General features: G+C 36.1%; 1 protein-coding gene across 1 annotated transcript in view; it reads left to right on the top strand.

Annotated features, from left to right (window-relative positions):
- Positions 1–24,350, top strand: part of Uba2 (Ubiquitin-like activating enzyme 2) — a 368,774-nt gene that overhangs the window by 265,725 nt on the left and 78,699 nt on the right. Inside the window, exon 14 of the mRNA XM_090382009.1 lies at positions 8,474–8,527. Within this exon, the coding sequence (XP_090238135.1) occupies positions 8,474–8,527 (54 nt within the window). The remainder of the gene's footprint in view (positions 1–8,473; positions 8,528–24,350) is intronic.

The raw sequence follows: 24,350 nt of genomic DNA, 5'->3' as shown, positions 1-24,350 counted from the left end.
ACCACTGTTAGTGTAGTACCACAGAGTTGATATGTCACTCCGGGGTTACTGCTTCCCATATGTAGTACTTTACATTTGTCAATGTTAAACTTCATTTGCCACCTCTCATCCCATCTGCTCAACTTTTCTAGAGACTGTTGCAGCAGTGTACTGTCATTAGTGTCATTAACAATCCTGCAAACTTGTACATTAAGCCTGATATACAATCATCAATATCATTTATAAATAAAGAAAACAACAATGGACCCAACACTGAACTCTGAGGGACTCCACTAATAACATTAGTCCACGATGAGCAGTGTCCATTGATTACCACTCTCTGTCTTCTCCCCCTCAACCACCCCTTTATCCACAGCAGCAATTTGCCTCCAATGCCACACTGCTCCAATTTGTGCAGCAGTCTTCCATGTACAACAGTATCAAAGGCTTTTCTAAGATCCAAATATATGATATCAAAGTTATTCTTTGCATCCAGTTCCTTTGTGACTACATCATAGTATCCAATAAAATTTGTCAGACAAGACTTCCCCATAACAAACCCATGCTGTGTCTGAGTTATAACTGAAGTCTTGTCTAGATGATCCTTCAGTGCTGCTTTAACAAGTGCCTCCGTCAATTTTCCTGGAACAAAAGTTAATCTAACAGGTCTATAATTACTTGTCTCCCTTTGATCCTCCTCTGTGGATTGGGGTCACATTTGCACCTCTCCAGTCCATGGGTACCTCTCCTTAGTCTAGAGAAGCTCTCATAATTATGGCTAAGTTTTTGCTTACTTCCTTTGCTGCCTCCTTTAATATAACTGGATAGATTCCATCCACCCCAGGTGCCTTTCTTGTGTTTATCTTCAACAATTTCTCCTCCACTTTACTCTCAGTTATTACAAGATTATCTAGCATACTGCCAGAATTGAATACACCTTTGGCATTCCCCCTCCCTGAATAACTCCTCATGCGTGAATGCTGATGCAGAATATTCATTTAGTTTTTAGCTACCTGAGCAGGATCATCAACAATTAAACCATCGACATCAAGTGGACCAATCTGATTCATCCCCTTCCTTCTAGAGTTTACATAAGTAAAGAACTCTTTGCCAAAGATTTCTCATAATCTGTCTTCGCCTGCCTAACCTCCTTTGTAACTTGGTTACAGACCAGCTTATATCTATCGTAGGCTTCTGTGTCACATGTCTAATTAGTTCATCTGACATCCGTTTAGGCCTAAACCTTGAACAATATTTCTTTGTTGGTATGAAAAGCCTAGTAGCTTCCAAGATTAATTCTTTGAATGGTTCCACTATATATATAGAATTTAAATACTGTCTCAGACCACCGTAGTCACCTATACGAAAGCAAAAACCCTTCCCTTTACTCTTGATGGTAGTTACCTCTTTGAGTAAAGAGGTAACTACTTCCACCTAGTGGTTCCTATATCTGCAGATTCTTGATGCGTGAAGAATCACTATTGATAATCAGATCAAGAGTATTACTCCCTCTAGTTGCCTCCCGAATATGTTGCTGTAGAAAATAATCATCCAGTAAATCCACAAAAGCCTTGCTAGTGTGTGAGTGACCAACCCACAAATTCCAGTCAATATCTGGGAAATTAAAATTCCTTATTATAAGACACTCTAATTTATTGGCCCACTCAATTCTCTGCAGAATTGCTCATTATACTCATCAGATTCATTAGGCCTATAACACACACCTACTCTCATTTTTCCTTTCCCAGTGCTTATGTCACACCAAACAGACTCAACATTGCATTGGCCACCTGCATCAACTGGATGCACTTCCTTAGATTTAGTGTTTCTTAACTAACAGCATAACCCCCTCCTCTCTTCCTGTCCCGTCTATCCTTTCTGTACACATTGTACTCCCCAAATTCCAGTTCTGCACTGCTTATGTCTGTGTGACACCATGTCTCTGCCTCGATAGCATCAGCAAATATTCTTGCACCCTTTCTATTCAAGTGTATCCCATCCCTGTAGAAGCAGTCTCTCCCGTTAACATGTACAGACCAGTCTGAGAAAAATTCTACTTCTTGAGCCTTGCACAATCTCTCCAGAGCTGATTTGATTGACAAAGCTCTCATCATATACTCCCTCCTATCGTGTCTGGGCAGAATTGCAGACACTTTCAAATTCAAACCTAACTCACGGCTTTTTTTCAGTATTGTCTTGTACTTGTTAAGTAATTCTGCCGGTCTCTTACTCTTAATATCATTAATACAACAATATCGCCCTTTGTGCTCTTAAAGGATGATATCTGCCCTACAACATCATCAACCTTTGCACCTGGCAGACATACCCTGGTCCTGTTTCATCTATCCTTTTTGCACAATATGTTCCCCATTTCTCTGACAATTGAATCACCTACAACAACTAGTTCCTTTGGGTCCAGCGCATTCTGCCTTGGGGGTTGCCGTTGTGTTGCGTGATGTTCAAGTGCAAGCCCTGGCATTGATGTGTGCAGCTGAGAGCTTGATTGGCCCCTCAATTTAAATCCTTCGAGGGCATCCACCTTGTCCTTCAAGCACTGATATAAGCCCATAACAATGCCGAGTTGGTGCCTGATTTCCTTGCACTCCTTACATCGCGCACAAACAAAGACATTCCCCTTGGCAATATCATGTCTTTCACTTTTTGAGGCTACACACATAAGGGGGCTTAAATTCAAGTTGAGTGGAAGTTTGCCTACAGCCAGTGGGTGGTTAATTGTTAGAATGCGCTTCCATCTGTTGTTGTTAAAGTGGATGGGTTGAATAAATTCAAGGAAGAACTAGACATATTATTGGAAATTATGGATGGTTTTTTTTTTTTTTTATTGGCTGATGCTATATAAGCTATACATGCATCATTTGCGATTACTAATACCACCACTACTATCTCAACTATTGTTGGATTCTGAACTTGATAACACATTTTAAATAAGTTCTTTTAGAAAAACAAAATTGTCAACCTTCTCAATCGCATAACAAATATTTGCAAACAAGAGTGATAAGCTTAGTAAAATTTAAAATTGTTTTTCATTTAAAGCTTGTCTGCAACAGAAAGGTTATGCTTTCAAAAGTGCACCAAACATTACCATGTGAGAATCTTGAAACTTTTTACATTCTTTTAGCAGAATGTAAAAGGTTCTGTTGGCACTAAAATCTCTCTGTCATTTCCGAGAGAGTTCACTTATTAACTCCATAATTGTCCAGGAAGCCTTTGAGTCTATTATTGAGGAAAACCACTGGGATTGACCTTGTTGCAATAATTGTATTAACAATTGCTGTCCCTTTTTCATCTTTGAACTCGTAACTGTTATTTTTAACAGATGTTTGGAGCAGAGATACTTTTGTGACAGTTGGAATGAATACTCCATCTTTTCTTTTGAGAAAAAATAAATTTAAAAAAAATATATAACAATGAAAAAAAAAAAATATATATATATATACTATTCATAATTCTATACAATTCAAATGCTGGAGATCTATATCTTCGTCTTTTACCTACCTACCTACCGAAACTTCTTGAAAAAATTCTTTCCTAGCTTAGCCTCTCAAATATTATCCTTTTTCTCTGATGAAGTTCACTGTGGTAAAACAGGTGCATGTAGTTTCCATTTACTTTCTGCTACTTTAATTGTCGCTCAAGCAATCAATAGTAATACTCACCTGGAGACAGTTTATTTTGGCATCCCTTCTGCTTTTGATGCAGTTGTTTTCCAAACCCTTTTTCATTTCTTACATGACTACTATCCTCTTTCCAGTGCTTATTCAAAACTCTGTGTATAACAGAAAAGTATATCCTTCTTTCTGGGAGAATGGCTGGTTAAAATAATATGAAGTAAACCTTAAGGTAGTACACTATGTTCGCTTCTTTAGTTCCCTCCCACCCTACCCCACCACAAATTCAGTATAATATTTCTATAATTGCTTATGATGATTGGAAGATTTGTTCTATCTTACAATCTGTAGAAGAGGCCATGACAAATATCTTTGGAAATCAATATGCTGCTATCTTTACCTCCTTTCTTTAAAAAAAAAAAAAAAAAAAAAAAAAAAGAGCCTCACTTTAAATTGTCAGAGATGTAAAGGGCTTTAAATCCTTTCTGTGAATTTTCTCCTGTCATTATCAACCTCGAAATTCAAAAGATTCTTGTATAAGGAGATCTGGGTATATAATCTAATTCTTCTTTTAAACTTGCCCTTAAAAGATTAAAATTAAATTTCTTAACTGTGCTTTGGATATGCACATATTTTCACATTTCCTATTGAACTATAATAGTGAAGTACATTAACTTGTATGTATACATGCTGGATGTATTTGGTCTGCTGGTGCAAAATACAGTTTTTCACTTTAGTCTTCCGAATTTGTCAACTAAAATGGACAAATGTTAAAGCTGGTAACTTGTTTATCTGGTCTAGATCAGATATACCACTCTTCTCTATACTCTTGCTCCCATAATTTATCTTGATTCTCTGAAGATTTTCACTAAGATGCGTAATTCAGTTCTTCAGCTTCCATCAGTTTGGAATAAAATTAAGCATTCTTTAGGTTCAGATCCATTCTCTATATCCATTATGTACATAACAGTACCAGAACACTGGAAAGATTAATCTTGTGCCTTACTTTGATGCTTGTAAACAATAACAAAATTGATGTGTGTTTATCTGTAACTGATAGATTCTGTCACTCTAGTATTGCCAATACTAGTATTAGTAATGGCCATATGGTGCAGAGAAGCCTAAGGCTTATGCTACACCAGCCAAAATAAATAAATAAATAAATAAAATAATAAAAAAAATTAATAAAAGAAGAGGAAATTGACAACATGTGTTTCCCTCCTCCCATAGTTAACTACTAGCTGACCTCTGAATTTCCTCAAAAACTGTCAACCTCTACTATCCATGTAGATAACTTATTCCAGTAATTTGTAACTTGCTGCTGAAATAAAACTTCCTGCAATCCAATATAAACATCTCCCTTTGTAACTTGAATTTATGGGATTATGATGTCCATATCTCTACTAGCAAATGTTTGATAAATCAATGATAGGACACCATGGGCCTTCCTTGCAACCTGTCTACAATGCTTAGAGAACTTAATGTCTGACCGTATCATAGTTTTCAAGTCCATTTCTTTCACTATTGACTTTTGTTCAACTCCACCAAGTGTATAAGTTATTTTGGGGTTGCTATTCCCCAGGTGTAAGACCTTGAATTTTGCTGAATTAAAGCAAAGCTGCATTTTTCTGACCATGCCCGAAGTCTATCTAGGTCACTCTGAAGAAGCTCTGCTTAGTGGTGATCATTAACTTCTCTGCCAATCTTTACATCATCCTCAAATTTAGATATCATGCCCTCCATCCCTTCATTGATTCATTTAAGAAATTGAAAAGTTACAGTGGTCCCAATCCTTGGGGAACTCCACTTCTTACATTAACCCAATCTGAGGAACAACTCTCTGCCTCTTGCCCTGAAGCCATCCTGCTATCCATGTAAAGTTTTCCCTTTGATTCCATCCTGTTCCAGCTTATAAAGTAACCACTTATGTTGGACTGAGTCAAATTCTTGCTGAAATCTGAATAAACAATGTTGAAATTATTTCCTAAATCCAGCTCACAAGTGAGCTTGTCAAAATAGCTAACCAGATTTGTTTAACATGATTTTCCCTTTACAAAACCACGTTGCTTATCCTGCAGAATTCCATTTCTATCTAAATGATCCTGAATTCCACTCTTGATTATTCTTCAACAATAACCTGTGCAGGACCAGCTGTAGATAATTTTCTGTTTTCATTTGCTGCTTACTCTTTCTCTGTGATACCTTAATTTGTATTAAGGTTCATTCACATCTGGTATATTAAATCGGCAAAATTGTAAAATTCTGTGATGTGTTTTTGAATGCTTGTAATGCAATGATATTTATTTTTTGTAATATTAATTTTGATGTAAACCTCTCTGACCATCTGCTGTCCAGGGCAAATCACTCTTGTTTGACAGTGACACTGTCACTTTTAACAAGCGACTAATTAACTGATATTTATAGCTTTAATATTTTTATCATTAAATCTGTTTAATATTTTACCCCACCTGCTATGAATGAAAAACATAAATGTTCTAATGATCTGCTGAATTTATCCTTAGACAATTTGAAAATTGTATAATTTGTCTATGAATAAACTGGTCCTAATCCAAAGTCTGTTGCATTAATAACATTATCTTTTGAAGAAAGAAAGAAAGAGGGGGAGAACATGCATTTCTTGTATATCAAAATTGTTTTAAACATCAATAATTGAAATTTTTTCCTTACACCATATATGGTTATTTTGTATAGTACTCTCTTTGCAAAATAACGTATTGTACTCTCTACCATATATGATTATTTTGTTTAGTACTCTCAAATTTATAAATCCCTTTCAGCTAGTGATAACTAAAAAACTATAGATATGGTACTAAGTAAGCTAGAAAAGGGATATAATGAGAAAACTGTTAGGGAAAAATATAATGTTCATTCTAATTTAATTCCCTGGGAGAAAGTTCCCATATTATTAGAACTAATAACACTCATTTGTCAACAATATGCAAATACAAATTAAGGCACATACAAGACAATTAACAAATATGACAATGAAGTTTTCTGATGCCTCCAAAATTAAAATTGGGCAAAAGCATATGCTATGCAAACCGTGGCTGTAAAAAGAATCTTGGACACAGTTTTACATGAATGATTAATGCTTACCCTTTCAAAATGTGCTTTGATCTCTGGTGCAATAATAAGAGAAGGTAAGAACTTTTTCAAGCCTATTGCAATATTTATATGCTTTTTTATTGCTTACAGTAGACAACCTGGAAGTGAAATATTTTCACAGTGTGAAATGTGAAAATGTGAGAGATGCTAAAAATTGTGGAAATTCAACATGATGCATTTATGGCCTTTTAGTCCTCTGACTACGAATTTTTGGAAATGGCATATACACAGAGTAAGGATTTACCTAGCTCCTTAACATAATGCCTTGACAGTTCTTCACACATGCACTTGCATGGACTGCATCTCGATTCACTGACAGGGAGTGGATTAGTGTAGAAATTATACACTAGCTTCTTTTCATGTCTCTACACAGTTAACAATAGGTTTCCTCTCTTAGACCATCTGCTGGCTTGCTTTAGATCTCACCATGATTCCCATCATGATCACAAAAGCCATCTTTCATAATGCGCGATAGAGGAAATAGGTTTTTGCTAGATCTTTGCCTGGGGACAAACATGGATTTCGCCACTTCATGCTTCCAAGCAAGTGGTGCTAGTATTCTTTTCTACGCCCTAGTAACCTCATTATGCTGAGGTTATCCATTCCTCTGTGTGATGTGGATACCACATCTCAGTTGCTGCTTATGTTGATTCACATTTCTTTTGTCAACTCCAGTACACTACATCGATGAATAGGTGCAATGTTTCAGATCAGACCTTACTTAATGTGAGTGGATTCACATTATCTCTAAACAAGTGATAAGTGTGAATTAGTTGATTTTGGAGTACCTGATCTTTGTGCTGCAATCTGTTAATTTACAACACAAAAGGTTTTCAGATGTCTATTTTTGTGCTTTTTATTATTTCACTTTTATGTGTTATGTGTTAGAATGGGCATTACTAATAGTATTAGTAGAAACTTTGCAATTGGGTTGTTGGGGCAGGTGATAGACTTTAATCTTGCTCAGTGGGTGAGTGGTAGGAGTGAGGAAGCTTATGTAAGAGCTGAGTACTCAAAAGCAGTCATGTAAAATTCAGCCAGTAGGGCTGACATAGAGGTTCCCCATAACCAGTGCTACTTGTTTGTGAGATTCACTTGAGAGAAAGAAAAAAAACGTTAAACAAATTGAAAATGTTGGTTTATGTGATTCGCCCATGAAAAATTTGTTCTCTTCCAGCTCGAAGTTGTTAACTATCTGTGAACTTTTTGTAAATCTAGTGCTCGCTGATGTGAATGACTTCAGTAAGTTTTTGACTATGCCATTTGGCTATAATTTGGCATATGTGGCTTATATCCTTAGCGGTATCTTTGCCACTATGGGTATAATGGGGGAACCCTCCTATGACATTGCCAAATAAGTATGGAGATTCAAGAATCACTGTCACTTTTAAAGGCATATTTATTGCTCTTACTCTAGGCAGGAAGCATTTTAATCATTTTATTTTGTGGGTTTTAAGGAACTGGTGAGTCTTTATTAATTATTGAATAGAATAGATATCCTCAAATAACTTTTGTCTTGTATTCTGTGGAACCACCACCATTATTGTATTTTGTCTTTGTCCTTACTGGTTTTTTTTTTTTTTTTTTTTTTTTTTATTGAATATTTTTTACTTTCAGATTGTTGAGTGGGTTAGTGTAATTTTTCTTGTCTTTGGTGTTTAGCTTACATATTTTTGATGTAATGTTTTGTCTGTATTGGATGTCACATATAATTTTGCTATGTGTTTTATTGTTTTCAGGTTTCAGTGCTCCTGAATGTGAAAACTTTCCTTGTACGAACTCTAGAAGAAAAGGTACATTTTTGAATTACAGCTAATGTTTATTAGAACGAATCAGGATGAATTCAAATTTTTTGATACTATTATATATAGTATGTTATCAATGTTAGGATGACTAGTATTGAAATCCTGAATTGTCAGGTATGACTAAACTGTTTTTCAACATTGCTACAAAAGGAAGTCTTGTGCCATCAAATCCAGTGCTCATGTAGGCTAAGAAAGAAGGCCTACTGGAAACAACTTTAATAGGGGTGCCATTGAAACTCTAGCTCTAAGGAAAGTGACTCCATTTTGTTGAAACCATATATTTTGATTGCTGACAGGATGCAATTCAGGAGATACATTTCAAATCATAGTGCAGTACTTTTCATGTTTCAACTTAAAAAAAAAAAAAAAAAAAACCTGTATGGGCTGATACTGTTTTTTTTTTTTTGTAATAAATACTACACCACTCAGTTAGCTTAGCTGAAGGAAGAGCTAGATGTATTTTATATGGATTTTCTCATGCTTTGTAATGGCAGTTTTGCTTATTTCTCATGAGACTATCAGTTTATTTAATGCTGTTTGACCAACTCCAAAAATTGTGTTGAGAATCATATGCAATTCATTTTGTTCCTTTCTGCACAACACAGATCTTGTATGGATGGAATTCATTGTAGTGTAATATTCCTATAACACTTCCTGTCTGAAATGTTAAATGTTGCAGCGTGCCATGTGTGCTATAAATTATTGCATTAGTAACTTGCCTTATGTTTTCTGGAGACAAGGATGCTCATATGGAACATACACTGTGCTGCCACTTTATTATTAGGAACACCTACCTAGTAGCATGCTGAGCCTCCTTTAGCCTTCAAAACAGCCTGAATTCGTCTAGGAATGGAGTACCATGCAGACATGAGTGTGTCATGCAGTTCCTTGAGATTCGACGGAGGTGTAGGCCTGCAGCGAACAGCCCTTTCCAGCTCATCCCAAAGATGTTCAATAGGATTGAGATCCGAGGACTGAGTGGGCCACTGCAGCAAAGAAAAGTCATCATGTTCCTGGAACCATTCCATAGTGATTCGGGCCTTGTGCACCGGTGCATTATCCTGCTGGAAGTAACCATCTGACTGAGGATAAACTTATCAACATGAATGGGTGCACTTGGTCAACAACGATGTTTAGGTACAATGTGGCGTTCAGACGTGAATCTGTGGGTATCAGTGGACCCAGTGTGTGCCAAGAAAACATTCCCCACACCATAACACTGCCGCCGCTACCTTGCACAGTAGTCGTCATACATGAAGGGGCCCATGGATTCGTGTTGTTTTGCCAAATTCTGAGCCTTCTATCAACGATGCACTAGAAACTTTGACTCTTCAAACCAAGCAGCTGTTTTCCAATCTGCGATAGTCCAGTGCTGGTGTTGCTGTGCCCACAGGAGGCATGCTCTCTTGTTCTTCATTGATAACAAAGGTATGTGATGGGACCGTCGACTGTTGTAGCCCATTCATGACAAAGTGCAACTAGTGGTCCATTGCGATATTTTGTTCTGCACACCAAGGTTGTATTCTGGCGTAATGTGTGACACGTCTGTTTGCTTGCACAATTCTAGCTATCCTCTTGTGACCTCTCTCATCAGCAAGCAATTTTCTTCCACAGGAGTGCCGTTGAGAGGATCTTTTCTGTTTGTTGCACCATTCTCAATACACTCTTGAAACTGTGGTGCATGAAAAGTTCAGGAGAACTGCCCTTTCAGAGATGCTTAGTCCAGCAAATCTTGCACCTACTACCATGCCACGTTCAAAGTCCATTAGATCACTCCTTTTCCCCATTCTTGCTACGGTTTGTACACTTAACTGATACTAGAAAGGTTGTTCTGCTGCATTAATATCCCCAACTGTGGTCATGTGACTTGCAACATTGTGGGACAAACCATTTGTGTGCACAGCAGGGGTGTATCTAATAAAGTGGCAGCACAGTGTATACTTGGATAACTGAAGAGGTGCCTGTTAAGAAAACAAAGCTTTTGCTTTACCATTGCGTACGATCACTCAGCTTTAGTGGCTCTTAGATTGTAGTTGAGTTGTTCCTTATTTCCTATTTATGCACTAAAGTGTAAATTGGTACATAAATAGGAAATAAGCTTTAGCAGCTCTTAGATCGTAGCCAAGTCCTTTCTTTGCTATTTAACCCAAGTTAATATGAAATGAGGAAAATTAATTGCGGGTTTTGCAAACAAGAAATTGATAATAAAACTTTCATTGAGTTTGTGTTATGTGGAACCTGGCCACAAATACAATGCAACCTCAATATGTGGATATCGAGGGACAACTTTAATGCCTGCATTTTAAGTGAAGCACATAATAGCCAAAAATAAAATTTAATTTTTTCCCCCAATATTTTAACATGAATATGAATATACAATGACTAAAGGATGACTTATTAAACAAGCATTTTAATATAATCATATTTAATTTCCCATGTGTTCTTTTTCTCTATTCTTTGAAATAGCAATAGCCCATTCATTGTCTGTCAGTGGACGAAATGGGTTAAATGTTTTTAATTGCAAACACTCCATTACTGTAGTTTTATGTATTTATTTTTTTATTTATTTATTTATCATTTTTTTTTTTTTTTTTTTTTTTGATAATGTTGTATTTTACAATAAAAATATTAAAAAGTGCTTCTTCATACACCTGGAAAATAAAATTTCAAAATTGTCAGTTTCTTATAACGGTTCCATGCTTCCAAATGATACGCGTTTTACAGGGAATCTAGTTTACAGCTTAGTGTGTAAATAGGAAATAAAGAACAACTTGACTACAGTCTAAGAGCCACTAAAGATGAGTGATTATACACAAGGGTAAAATGAAAACTTTGTTTTCCCAACAGGTACCACTTCGGTTATCCAATTAAGGTATTCTTGTAAATCATTGTGTAGGCAAAAACCAACATACCTGAAGTCATTTTCCATCGAAAGTAGTGTAATACAGCTGTGTTACATTCTGGATCAGACTTCTGAGTTGGTGCTTACATAGAGCAAACATTTTTCAATTTTTTCTATATATGGGTGGATTACAGGCCAAAGGATGTAACCAGTTTGAATGAAGAATTCATTCAACTAATTGTTGCTTTTGCTTAATTTCTTTACTGTAAATTTAATACACAAATTTAATTTGAATAAAACTTTTTATGATATTTCATAAATTTAGCAATGGTTGTTACAAGATCCACATTGAATACTCTGTCTGGGTATATTGTGACATAGGTGGAAGTGGCTTTTAGTGATTCCCTTATGAGTCCAGAGTTAATCGCTTGCATAGCCTGTAGCATGCATTGAAAGATTGATCTAGTTGCTGATCATAGCTCAACTAATGATTCTTTTCTTTGTTCCTGATATAAGGAATGTACCAATCTCAAATTTAAAATTTGGTGCATTACTAGAAAAATTTGGGTCACTCAAGAAATTAGTGCTTGCCCTAGAGACAGTTGCATCTGGGTGCTTATCAGGATTCTGTTAACCTTCCAGGTCGATGTATCTCCAGTTCGGGCTCCAGAACAGACTAATCAAGTGCATACTGTTCTGATTCAAAAACATTAATTTTATTGGGAGGTTCTGCTGTCAGGGAAATGATAACATTTTTAGGTGCATTCACATATATATATGCATAAGTGCCAATTATCTTAACCATGTCCATTACCAATCTATCCATCATCCATATTGGATAGATCTTCATGAAATTTTTTATTTGAGCCTTTTAAAAATATTTGTTGAACCATTGCAAATTTCATTAAAATCAGGCAAATATATAAACCTTGCAATTATTTCTTTTTTTTTTTTTTTTTTTTTCAAACAATTTGTATGTTAAAAAAGAGAAAAATGAAGATTAAATGTAGCCTTATAATGCAGTATTACCTTTAAGTCTGTGCATGCATCTTGCATATTATTATGAGTGACTCACAAACATGGTGTTGCTTGTGAAGAGGTACGGTCGAGTCCATCGTAAATTGATTAAATCAATTTATGATGGACTCTCCATAACAAAATACCATTCACTATATGATATGTGGTAAGCGCCAGGCATTGTGATCACCTTTGCAAATTGAATTTTAATTCTATTAAATGGTGATTCTAATAAGCAAAAATGGGAGAAATAATTTACACTTTATTACATTACCAATTAACAAAATTAAATGATACGTGAAAATAGGAAGAATACTTTCCACAAGTTAGCAAAATAAATTTATGCTTATGTACATAGCTTAATTATTACTGTAATATGTACATACTAACTAGTTGATATTTCTGTTAACTGACATTTGTGAGAATGGGGAGGGGGGGTTGTAAAATTTAAAACAGTAAAACTAATAAGCAATCAATAACAAAGAACACACCACATACAAATTGCAACTAACATATATGCACAAGTGATATATAGAGTAACATGTTTACTAAGCTTAAAAAATAGGAGTGAAGAGAATATTCTGAAAATTTGTTTTTTATATGATTGAAGATTTCAGTGAAGGGGAAACATTTCACCATAATTAGGTAAAATCCCACGTAATACCAACTATCGGTATTATTGCAAATGCAATAATATCCAGTTTATTAGCCATTTATAATAGATTGCATTAATAGAAAAGCCCAAAAAAATTAAAATAAAATAAACCAGAAACTGTAAATTTGTTTTTATTGTTTTTTGGTAGTGACCTCCAGAAATGTGCTTTAGAAAAATATCGCAAAGGCATTCAAAATAGATTCTTATAACCGAACATATGATAACTAAGAAAGTGTACTGCATTTTAATGATTTGAATTGATTTTTTAAATTAAAGCAGCATTCCACTAACCAGTGATCGTGTTAACCGGCACATACTTATTTCACTTCACGATGGGATGGGCTTACGATTGTCTCTGACTGGACCATGTGGTCCTTCCTCTCAGCCAATAGCAGCATTTGTAAATGTGTTGGCCTCGTTTTGTTTTTGCATCATTTAGTTGAAGTGATTTTTTTTGTGTTGTGCTCTAATCAGTATATTAGTTTTAATAAATTTTTTTAATCGATATGTACAATTTCCATTATAAAAATCACCTTTTATAGCAATAAACAGCTTAGTTATAAAGTGAAGATATTAACTTCTGAGGTCTTGGAACAAATCGTGAAAAAAAACAATATGTTATTGGATTCACATTACGATATTTTCATGATACGATGGAACGGATTAATATCGTAAAGCGGGGATCCACTCTATATATATAATGAGTACACTGAAGGTAATCATTAATATACTGACATTAATAAACTGTATTTATGGGCTAATGCACTTGGGTGGCTATGGATGCATTATGTCCATATTATAGTAATTTTATATTATGGGGGGGGGATTATAGTAAGATAATCATATTAAGATATATATACCTCGATAGGTCTATAGAAAAGGCATAGGATTATATACAAAACTTATCGTTGTTTACCCAAAATTTAGGTGAATTCGCCTGGAGTCAACCACCCAGATTGAAAGTAAAACAGCAATAAGGATTCTCTGTTTCTGTGATGATCAATATGTGCTAAGGCAAAATCAATTTTGAGGTTGAATAACCAAAAATATAATTTGATGTGATATAATAAATTTATAGGTTCATAAATAATTTGAATCTAAACCATAATACTATAAGAAATTTTTTTTTTAATAATACTGCAAAGCACTCGTTGATCATCTATATATATACAGGCAACTAGTTTACGAATGTTAGATTTATAAACATTTGCTGTATCGAACGTCACAATTCATTCAAAATTTCTTAAAGTTGCCAATAGATAGAGTTCCTTATAAAACAAAACGGCAAACGTCTAGTAAACATAATTATAAGATTTAAGTAAATACACTTGTAAAAAATGTATTTATTACAGTAATTATCAGAAAATTATTATATGATAATTACACTCAACTGTTCATGGTTAATAAAACTAACTAGACAGTAAAAAAACGTTGGTTTACATGCCATGCCACATAGAATGTTTTCTCATGGGAAAGAAATCAGCGATTTCCCCCTATTATATTATAATAGGATCATCACTTGCTTTGCCTAGGTTATCTTAGATGGTCAACTGTTGGTTCACCTAGGGTCTGGGAAAGGGAAGCTTCCCCATCCCTTTCTCTTCCAGTTACAAAGACACCTGAAGTGGATAATAGCAGCACTTTGAACACACAGCAAAATGTGCTGGACCGATCTTTCATGTCGCACAACAACAAATGTGGTCGGCTGGTTTATATACACCGTTAAGTGTAGTTCTGCATTTGGTCACTTAAAAATATATTTTTTTAAAATTTAAGCAATTGTTGATCCAAAGCGAAATAGTAGTGCTGATGCTAATAGTGGTAGTAAAAAAAGATAGTTTAGAAACTAAGCTAGGCATCATAAAAAGGACAGAAAGAGGTCAGAAGCAGGTGGACATAGCTTGTCATTATGAACCAATCGAGTATCGCAACAATTATTAAAGATAAAGAAAGAATTGTGGAGGCGGTTAAGGAACAGCTCCTGTTTTAATAAGTAGAACAGTAAAAAATAGAAGTTTTTTGTTGCATGAGCTGGAAAAACTCTTAATTTTCTGGATTGAGAGGCAAATGCGCAACCATGTGCCTCTCAGCTCATTAATAATTTAGGAGAAGGTTAGGAGTTTATTTGAAGATTTGGAAGAGCTGGATGTGAATATGCAAATGACTATTTTTCAGCTATCTCTGGTTGGTTTTCATGTTTTAAAATGAGGGCTAACTTGTGCAATTTAAATTTCAGGGTGAATTGGCGCATGCAGATACTCAAGCTGAAAGTGAATTCCCAAAGGCGCTAGGAAAAATAATAGTAGAAGGTGGTTACAGTGCTCAACAAGTGATCATTGTTGACGAAACGGTACTTTTCTGGGGAAAAAATGCCTTTCAGAACATTCATTTCTAGAGAGGAAAAATGTGCACCTGGACATAAAGTTGCAAAAGAAAGACTAATTTTTATTTGGTGGTAATGCAGCCGGTGATTATAAACTTAAATCTTTGCTTGTCTATTTATCAGAAAACCCAAGGGCTAAAAGGAATGTTGAAGTCATCCCTTCCTGTTATCTGAAAATGTAATAGGAAGGCTTGAATGACAATGGAACTGTTTGAAGACTGGTTTAAAAACTATTTTGTGGGGAAATGAAAAGGTATTGTGCATCTAAAAATTTACCCTTCAAAATTTATTGCCAATTGATAATGCACCTGGCTATCCATCCTAAATTTTTTTTTTTTTTTTTTTTTTATGAGAGCCCCAAACACGAGAGGTAATAGAACCTATAGTACTTAATACCGTGCTTGGGTTGGAGGTTGAGAAGACGAAAGAAGATATTTGTTGATATTGGACTAGAACTTCTGTAGATTGTAATTTTCAGGAAATACGTATGAAGGAAGGTTGTTCCAGAAAACGGCAGTTGAATGAATAAATGAGGAAGATGAAAAGTTGGTTCTGTGGGTTTGAAGTTGGACAGTAAATGGATGTTGGCTGGTGGCAGCACGTGTTCGGACTGTTTTGAAAGAGAGAGCAGGAATTATAGAAGCCAATTCAGAAGAACAGTGCCCATGGAAGTATCTGTAGAAGAGGCATGCAGCAGAAACAGTACGTCTATGAGAAAGCGAGTGGAGAGACTCTGTTAGAGATGAATCATTAATTAACCTAACTGCCCTCTTCTGAATGGAATCAAGAAGCCTGAGAGAGGTTTTGGGGGCACCACCCCAGATGTGGGAACAATATTCCATGGCAGGGCGGATTTGTGATTTATACAGAGTGAGCAGCTGTTTGGAAGACAAGTAACGCCGAGAGCGAAAGAGAAAACCAAGTTTTTTAGATGCAGAGGAAGCAATATTTGTAATGTGCTTGTGCCAAGAGAGATTAGAAGTCTTGGTAATCCCCAAAAGAGATATATCATTTTGCCTAGAAATCGGAGTGTCCCTAAAGATAAGCATGGGAGTAGAAGAATCCGTTTTGGGAAATATAAGACAAGACTGAGTTTTAGAAGGGTTGAAATCAACTGTCTTTGCCCCATTGGAGAATTACCTGAAGATCGGTATTTAAGGAATTGGCAGCAGATTTTTGAGAACTTGAAGCTGATTGAGCAGCACAAGGTTTTTCAAAATGGAAAGTTGAATGCAATGTGCTATCTTCGGCAAAACTATGGATAGGATTTCCAGTCAATGGAAGAAGGTCATTGATATACAAAAGGAAAAGAGTGGGGGAAAGAACTGAACCTTGGGGGACACCGGCATTAGTGGAGAAGTTAGAAGACAGAGAGCCATCTACCATCACCCTCAGAGAGCGATCAGAGAGAAAACTGGATAACCAATTACTAAAAACAGTTGGCAAACCATAAGATGGAAGCTTGTTTAGAAGACCTTTATGCCAAACACGATCAAAAGCCTTTGAGATGTCAAGAGCAACTACTTGTGTTTCACCGAACCTTTCCATTGAATTAGTCCATAAATGGGTAACATAAGCCAGAATATCACCAGTGGATCGACACTGACGGAATCCATACTGGCGATCGTTGATCAGATGGAAGGTTTCTAGGTAGTTTAAGAGTTGGTGGTTAATTGATTTCTCCATTACTTTAGAAAGAGTAGAAGTAATTGCAATGGGACAATAATTGGATGGGAGGGATTTGCCACCCTTTTTAACAAGAATAAGAAATTATTCTTTGGAATAAGAAAGTGAAAAAAGGCGGCAAAGAATAGGAGTAAGTTCAGGAGCACAGGTTTTGAGAACAAGTGGAGAAATACCATCAGGACCTGGAGCTTTCTTAGCATCAAGATTCATCAAAATCCTTCTGATATCCTTTTGACGGAAGACCACAGGAGGCATTGAATGGAGCGTTGTTAGGAATGGTGGGAGGTGTTTTACCAAGATCATTAATACATGAGCTGAAAGAAAAATGGGATCCTAGCAGGTCAGCTTTATCCTTGGCTGAAGTGACAACAGAACCATCTGGTTTGGACAGAGGTGGAAGCAGAGATGGGCAAAAGTTGCGGCCAATAGCTTTGGGAAGCGACCAGAATTCTCGGCTACCATTAGGGCAAGAAGCAAGTTTTCTACTCTTAGCCTGTTCAAACTCTAGTTTGGACTGATTAATAACTGCTTTACAATTGTTGTGAGCTTTGGTGTAGGCAGAAAATGAAACTGAAGAATTAGAAACAAGCCAATTACGATATGCAACATTCTTCTCTTGAACAGCCTTAGCACATTTATTGGAAAACCAAGGTTTAGATAAAGGACGACATTTTAAAGTGGAGTGTTGGATAAAGGATTCCATTCCTGCAAGAATAATTTCACTGACACAATCTGAGCAAACGTTGACATCAGAAGTTTTGAAACAGTAATCAGACCAAGGAAAAGAAGAAAAGAAGTCTCTCAGGTCATCCCATTTTCCATTCTTGTAATGCCAAACAATACGAGGTTGGGAATAGCCATGAGATAAAGGTTCCATTGGAGAAGAGACAATCACCAAGTTGTGATCTGAAGTGCCTAAAGGACCTCTCACTTCAACCGTTTACTTAGAAGGGTTGTTTGTGAGAAAAAGATAAAGCGTATTGGCTATATATGATTAGGATTGTCCGGTATTCTTGTAGGTAAATGAACAATCTGTGCTAGGTCATTAGTAATTGCAAAAGCCTCAGCATCTCGACCTGCTGGGTCGGTGTGACTATAAAACGGAAGCCAGCTGGAGTTGTGAACGTTAAAATCACCAAGGAAAATTACCTCACTGTTAGGAAAGTTGGACTGGAGAAAGTCAAGTTGCAAAGAGAGGAAGTCAAAGAGCTCCAAGTGATTAGTGGAGTTGGGAGAACGGTAGAGACAACAGATGAATTTTACACGAGGTAGAGAGATTTTAAGCCAATTGATAATTCACCTGGCTATCCATCCTACATAGCTGATTTCAAGGATAAAATTAAGATTGTTTTTTTTTTTATTACCTAAGGCAGACCTTTTCTCAAGCCATTGCTTTTATAGACAGAGAGAAGAACTTATGGGATTTCTGAAAAGCATACATTTATAATATTTTGAAGACTAAATGCACAAGGCATAATATGCTATGGGTTGAAATTAACTGTATAATATTGGTGTAAATACACTATAGTTTACCCATAAATTTAACTACATAAGTAGTGTAACAACATCATTTGATTTTATCTCGTATTAGTAACGGCCGCATGGTGCAAGAAAGCCTATGGCTTATGCTGCACCAGCCAAAAAAAAAAAAAAAAATCTGAACAAAACAATGATAAAAACAAAAAAAATAAATAAATAACTAAATAATAATAATTAATAAATAAAAAAAAATAAAATAAAAAGGAAATTAAACCTATCATCCTATGCGCTTCCCTTACCCGAAAGTACTATCCAGATGACCTTTGAATTTCCCCAAACTGTCGGCCTCTACCACCCATGAAGGCAACTTATTCCAGTAATTTATAACTCGCTGGCTAAAATAAAACTTCCTGCAGTCCAATCTAAACATTTCCCCCCGTAACTTGAATTTATGTCCCCTAGTTCTAGCATCATTTATAATCTTGAAAATTTTGTCCTCATTCATTTTACTGATGCCTCTCAGAGCCTTAAACACCTCAATCAAATCTCCTCTAAGGTGTCTAGTTTCCAAACTCTGCAACCCACATATTCGAAGTCTTTCTTCATAAGGACGCCCTTTTGCCGATCTCACCAGGTGAGTTACCCTTCTTTGCACCCTTTCAAGAAGCTCGATGTCTTTCTTTAGGTGCGGTCTCCATACTTGAACACAATATTCCAAGTGTGGTCTAACATCATCATCATCATCATCATCAGCCATTTTCAATCCACTGCAGGATGAAGGCCTCTCCAGCAACTTTCCAGTTGCTTCTGTTTTGAGCACTGGACATCCATTTACTACCCACAAACTCATGAATTTCATCTATCCATCTCCGCCTTTGTCTTCCAGGTTTTCTTCTAGCTCCTCTTGGATACCATTCTGTTATTTTCTTAGTCCATCTGTCATCATGTCTTCGAGCTATGTGTCCTGCCCAAGACCATTTTAGTTCTTTAGTTTTGATAAGAATGTCCTTTACTTGAGTTTGTTGCCTAATCCATGTGTTTCTCTTCTTATCTAACAGTCTTATTCCCAATATGATTCGTTCCATTCTTCGCTGTGTGGTTCTCAGCTTCTCTTCCATTCTTTTGGTGAGTGCCCAAGTTTCACTTCCATAAGTCATGGTGGGGAGTATACATTGGTCCATTATTTTACGTTTCAGACAAACTGGGATATTGCTCTTCAGTATGTGACTATATTTCCTGAATACTATCCATCCAAAATTTATTCTTCTCTTGACTTCCAGCCATTTATCATTATTACAGCTAATAACTTGTCCCAGATAAGTATATGACTCCACCTTTTCAATTACTGCTCCTTCAATCATTATGTCTCTTTCTGTGGCATACTTGTTCATCATTACTTTTGTTTTAGCCATATTCATCTTTAGTCCAAAATCCTTACTGGCTGTGCATAACTGATTAAGATTTTCCTCTAATTCTTTGGGATCATGGCTTATGACCACAATGTCATCTGCAAATCGCAAATGGTTTAGGTACTCTCCGTTCACATTGACTCCTTTCTGCGACCAGTCTAATCTTCTGAAAGCTTCCTCAAGGGCAGCAGTAAACAGCTTAGGAGATATTGTGTCTCCTTGTCGAACTCCTTTCTCAATTTTAAATTTCCTACTGTCTTTGTCTAGTCTAATAAAGGAGGTAGCACTCTCGTATATTTTCTTCAAAATCATAATATATGGGGTATCAATGCCTTGTCTTTCCAGTGCCCGAAACATTGCCTTATGCTGTATGGAGTCAAATGCCTTTTCATAATCCACAAATGCCAGGCATAATGGTGTTTTATATTCATTTGCTTTCTCCATTAGCTGTGATATTACATGTAGGTGATCCATAGTTGAGAATCCTGTCCTAAAGCCAGCTTGCTCTTTCGGTTGATTCTCATCCAGTATTCTTTCTAATCTGTTAGTAATGACCCTTGTGAACAACTTGTAGATGTGGGATAACAAGCTAATTGGTCTATAATTTCCAATTTCTGATTTATCTCCTTTCTTATGCAGCAAAACTATGATTGCATTATTCCACTGCTTAGGCGTCACACCTTTTCTAATGCACTTTGTGAAGAGCCTTGCCAGTTTTTGTGTTATGTCTGTTCCTCCCAATTTTAACAACTCTACAGTAACTTCATCTTCCCCCGGGGCTTTCTGATTCTTCATTTTCTTCAATGCATGTTCTACCTCATCAGGAAGAATATTGGGTATGTCGTATGTGTTGCTACTTTGCAATCCATCTTCCCCACTGCTGGCATCATTCCCCTGCTCCTTGTATAATTCTCTATAGTAGTCTTCTGCTATTTGAATTATGCCTTCTCTGCTGTTTATAAGTACACCATCGCTATTCTTCAGTTTCAGTATCATTTGTCTTTCTGTATTACTGCTCATGGCTGCTGATTTAAATCCTTTGTTTTCCCTTAATGCTTGTTCTACTTTTCTTGTGTTAAATCTTCTTATGTCCTCTCTGAGTCTCTTTCTAATGGCTTTGCATAACTCAGTATACTCAATTTTCTCCCTGTCAGTGTTTTTCTTGCTTTTCATTTGTCGTCTTCGGTTCATCATGACAAGTGTTTCTTGACTAATTTTGTATTATCCCATTATATAACTATAATCCCATTATATAACTATATAATGGGATTATCACGTCCCTATCTCTACTTGCAAAAGTTCGATAGATCATCGATAGGACACCATGGGCCTTCCTTGCAACCTGTTTACAATGCTCAGAGAATTTCATGTCTGACTGTATCGTAACACCCAAGTCCCTTTCCTCCAGTACTGGGTTTAGTTGAACTCCACCAAGTGAATAAGTTATTTTGGGATTACTGTTTCCCAGGTGTAATACCTTACACTTTGTTGGATTAAAGCACAGCTGCCATTTTTCTGACCATTCCTGAAGTCTGTCTAGGTCTCTCTAATATTGTGGTTACCTTCACAACGAGATACCAGGTATTGCACTACTTCGAATAAATAACGCTTCTCTAGTAGAGGAGACTACTGTTATTTATTCTCGGTGGGCACCACCACCACCACCCAGCCACTTTTCGGAGCTTGTTGGCTCACTCATGGGTGGGCGGGCAGGTACCATGATAATGCAGACATGCCATCATGGTTGCAAAGTTAATTCCACAATGAGAGATGCCAAATGGAAAAGATAATGATAACATTTTGAAGACTAAATGCACAAAGCATAATATGTTATGGGTTGAAATTAACAATATAATATCATTGTAAATACACCATAGTTTACCCATAAATTTAACTACATAATGGGCCCCCACCACATAGATGTGTTTCGGAGCTTGTTGGCTCACTCATTGATGGGTGGGATAAAATGAGATGAAATCAAACAATGCCATTACACTACTTATGTAGTTAAATTTATGGGTAAACTATGGTGTATTTACAACGATATTATATAGTTAATTTTGGAATTAACTTCACAACCTGATAGTGCAAAACAAATTTCATGTTTTGCACTATCAGGGTACTTGCCCACCCACCACTGAGTGAGCCAACAAGCTCCGAAATATCTCTGGGTGGTGGTGCCCACTGTCAATAAATAGCAATAGTCTCCTCTACTAGAGAAGCATTATTTATTCGGAGTAGTGCAATACCTGGTATCTCGTGAAGGTAGCCACGATATGAGATAAAATCAAACAATGCCGTTACACTACTTATGTAGTTAAATTATGGGTAAACTAGGGTGTATTTACACTGATATTATAATTAACTTTGCAACCGTGATGGCATGTCTGCATTATCAGGGTACCTACCTGCATCTGGGTGGTGGTGCCCACTGAGAATAAATAACAGTAGTCTCCTCTACTAGAGAAGCAGTGCAATACCTGGTATCTCATTGTAAAGGTAGCTACAATATGAGATAACATTAAACTGCCATTACACTACTTATGTAGGCACCTCTGTAGCCAGGTGGGCAGGAGCAGCAGTGCGTAGCACACGCTTCTTGATTAGACTGGGATTCGAGCCTGTAACCACCAAATATGGAGGATGTGGAAAGGTCTGGGAATGACCACCGCATATCACCGGAGCAATACGGCCGTAGTTGCTAATGCTCCTAAAATCCAAATAACTACTTATGTAGTTAAATTTATGGGTGAACTGTGGTGTATTTACACCGATATTATATAATATATTTATAATGCATTGTTGGTGCCTGGAGTGATATGAAGGAAACAAATTTAAGTGGTGTGTGGAATAACTTGTGTCCACAGTTTGTGAATAATTCAAGTGATTATGAGGAGTCAGTAGAACCTGTGACTGAAGAAATTATTGAATTGGGCAATAAAATGAACATTGATCATGATGTGAGAAAGTTTTTGGACTTGCATTTTGAGGAATTAACAACAAATGAAATACTTGAATTCAGGCATATCTAAATTCTGAAGTAACCAAAGAATCTGATAGTCCACAGTCTCCCAGAACATTTACAAGGCCAAAAATGGCTGCAGCTTTTAAATCAATTTCTGAGGGGTTGGCAATCTTTGAAGAAGATGCAAATATGAAAAGAATTGCAAAAGCGAAAATAGGCATTTATGACTGTCTAGCATGCTGCAGTGTGATTATTGAAGAAAAAAAGAAGCCAACTGTGCAGTTTTCTATAAAAACATTTTAAAAAAGTGGAAAACCCAGCAGTTTCTTCATTATCAGACATCCTTCCATCTACCTCATCTGCACCTAGAGTCACTTATGAGGAAAATATTGACATCTGATGAAGATATTGATGAGTAAAAGTTGAATACATATGTATGTACAGTACATATATTATGTTAGCACTCATTTTCTTTATTTCTATTTTGTAACTCGTTTTTAATTAAAATTAACAAGTACGATATTCTTGTTTTTTCTTTTCTTATTTTATTTTGTTATGAATTGTATAAAATAAACCATAACACATATGGTCATTACAATAAAGCATTGTATAGACCATTCGATGTTAGTACATGGTTTTAAGGCTTTAAAAAGGCTGCTAACATATACGATATGTGTCGTAAAAGCTCAGGAATGCCAGATACACAAAACAAACAAAGCATGTAATGAACGTCTTCAAATAGAACTCGTTCCCGAAAGGTGCGTGCGTGTTATTGAAAGTGTATAGGAGAAGGCTGTTAGTATCAAATCTATATACAAGAAGTTAATAAGATAAAAATCAAAAGAAATGAGGTGACAAAACAATTATAAAAAACTAAACGAAATTAATATGAAATCAGCTAAAATAAAACAGAATAAAGTAAAAGCAACTAAAATAATATAAAATAAGATACCATATTGCCGTATAATTCATAATTTCATTGTCTTCTTCAGAGGTCATCCATCAAAATTATGTGAAATAGGACAATGTGTAGGCCTCCGACATTGTCTATATGATCAGGAACACATGCTGTGAAATGAGTTTGAATTTATGAGCAAAAATATGGCCGAATAAGGTGGTAATAGTAGTAATGGAGGCATGTAGGCAAAAAGGCAAGCGTATGGGCTTATGTAGCATCAGCCCAAAAAAACAAAACAATTTTACACATCCATTCCCTCTTAAAGTTTGTCCAATTCCTCCTTGAATCTATTTAAGCTATCAACTTCCACACCAACTGATGGAAGTTAGCTCGCTGGCTAAAGGCAAATTTCTGCACATCTGTTCTAAAACTGTCTTTCCTCAATTTGAATTGAATTTATGCACCCTCAGGTTCATA

This window comes from Mastigoproctus giganteus, chromosome 9 (genome assembly GCF_048544385.1).
Source record: "Mastigoproctus giganteus isolate SK-2022 chromosome 9, ASM4854438v1, whole genome shotgun sequence".
NCBI lineage: Eukaryota > Metazoa > Arthropoda > Arachnida > Uropygi > Thelyphonidae > Mastigoproctus > Mastigoproctus giganteus.
This window is presented reverse-complemented; position numbering and strand designations above follow the sequence as displayed.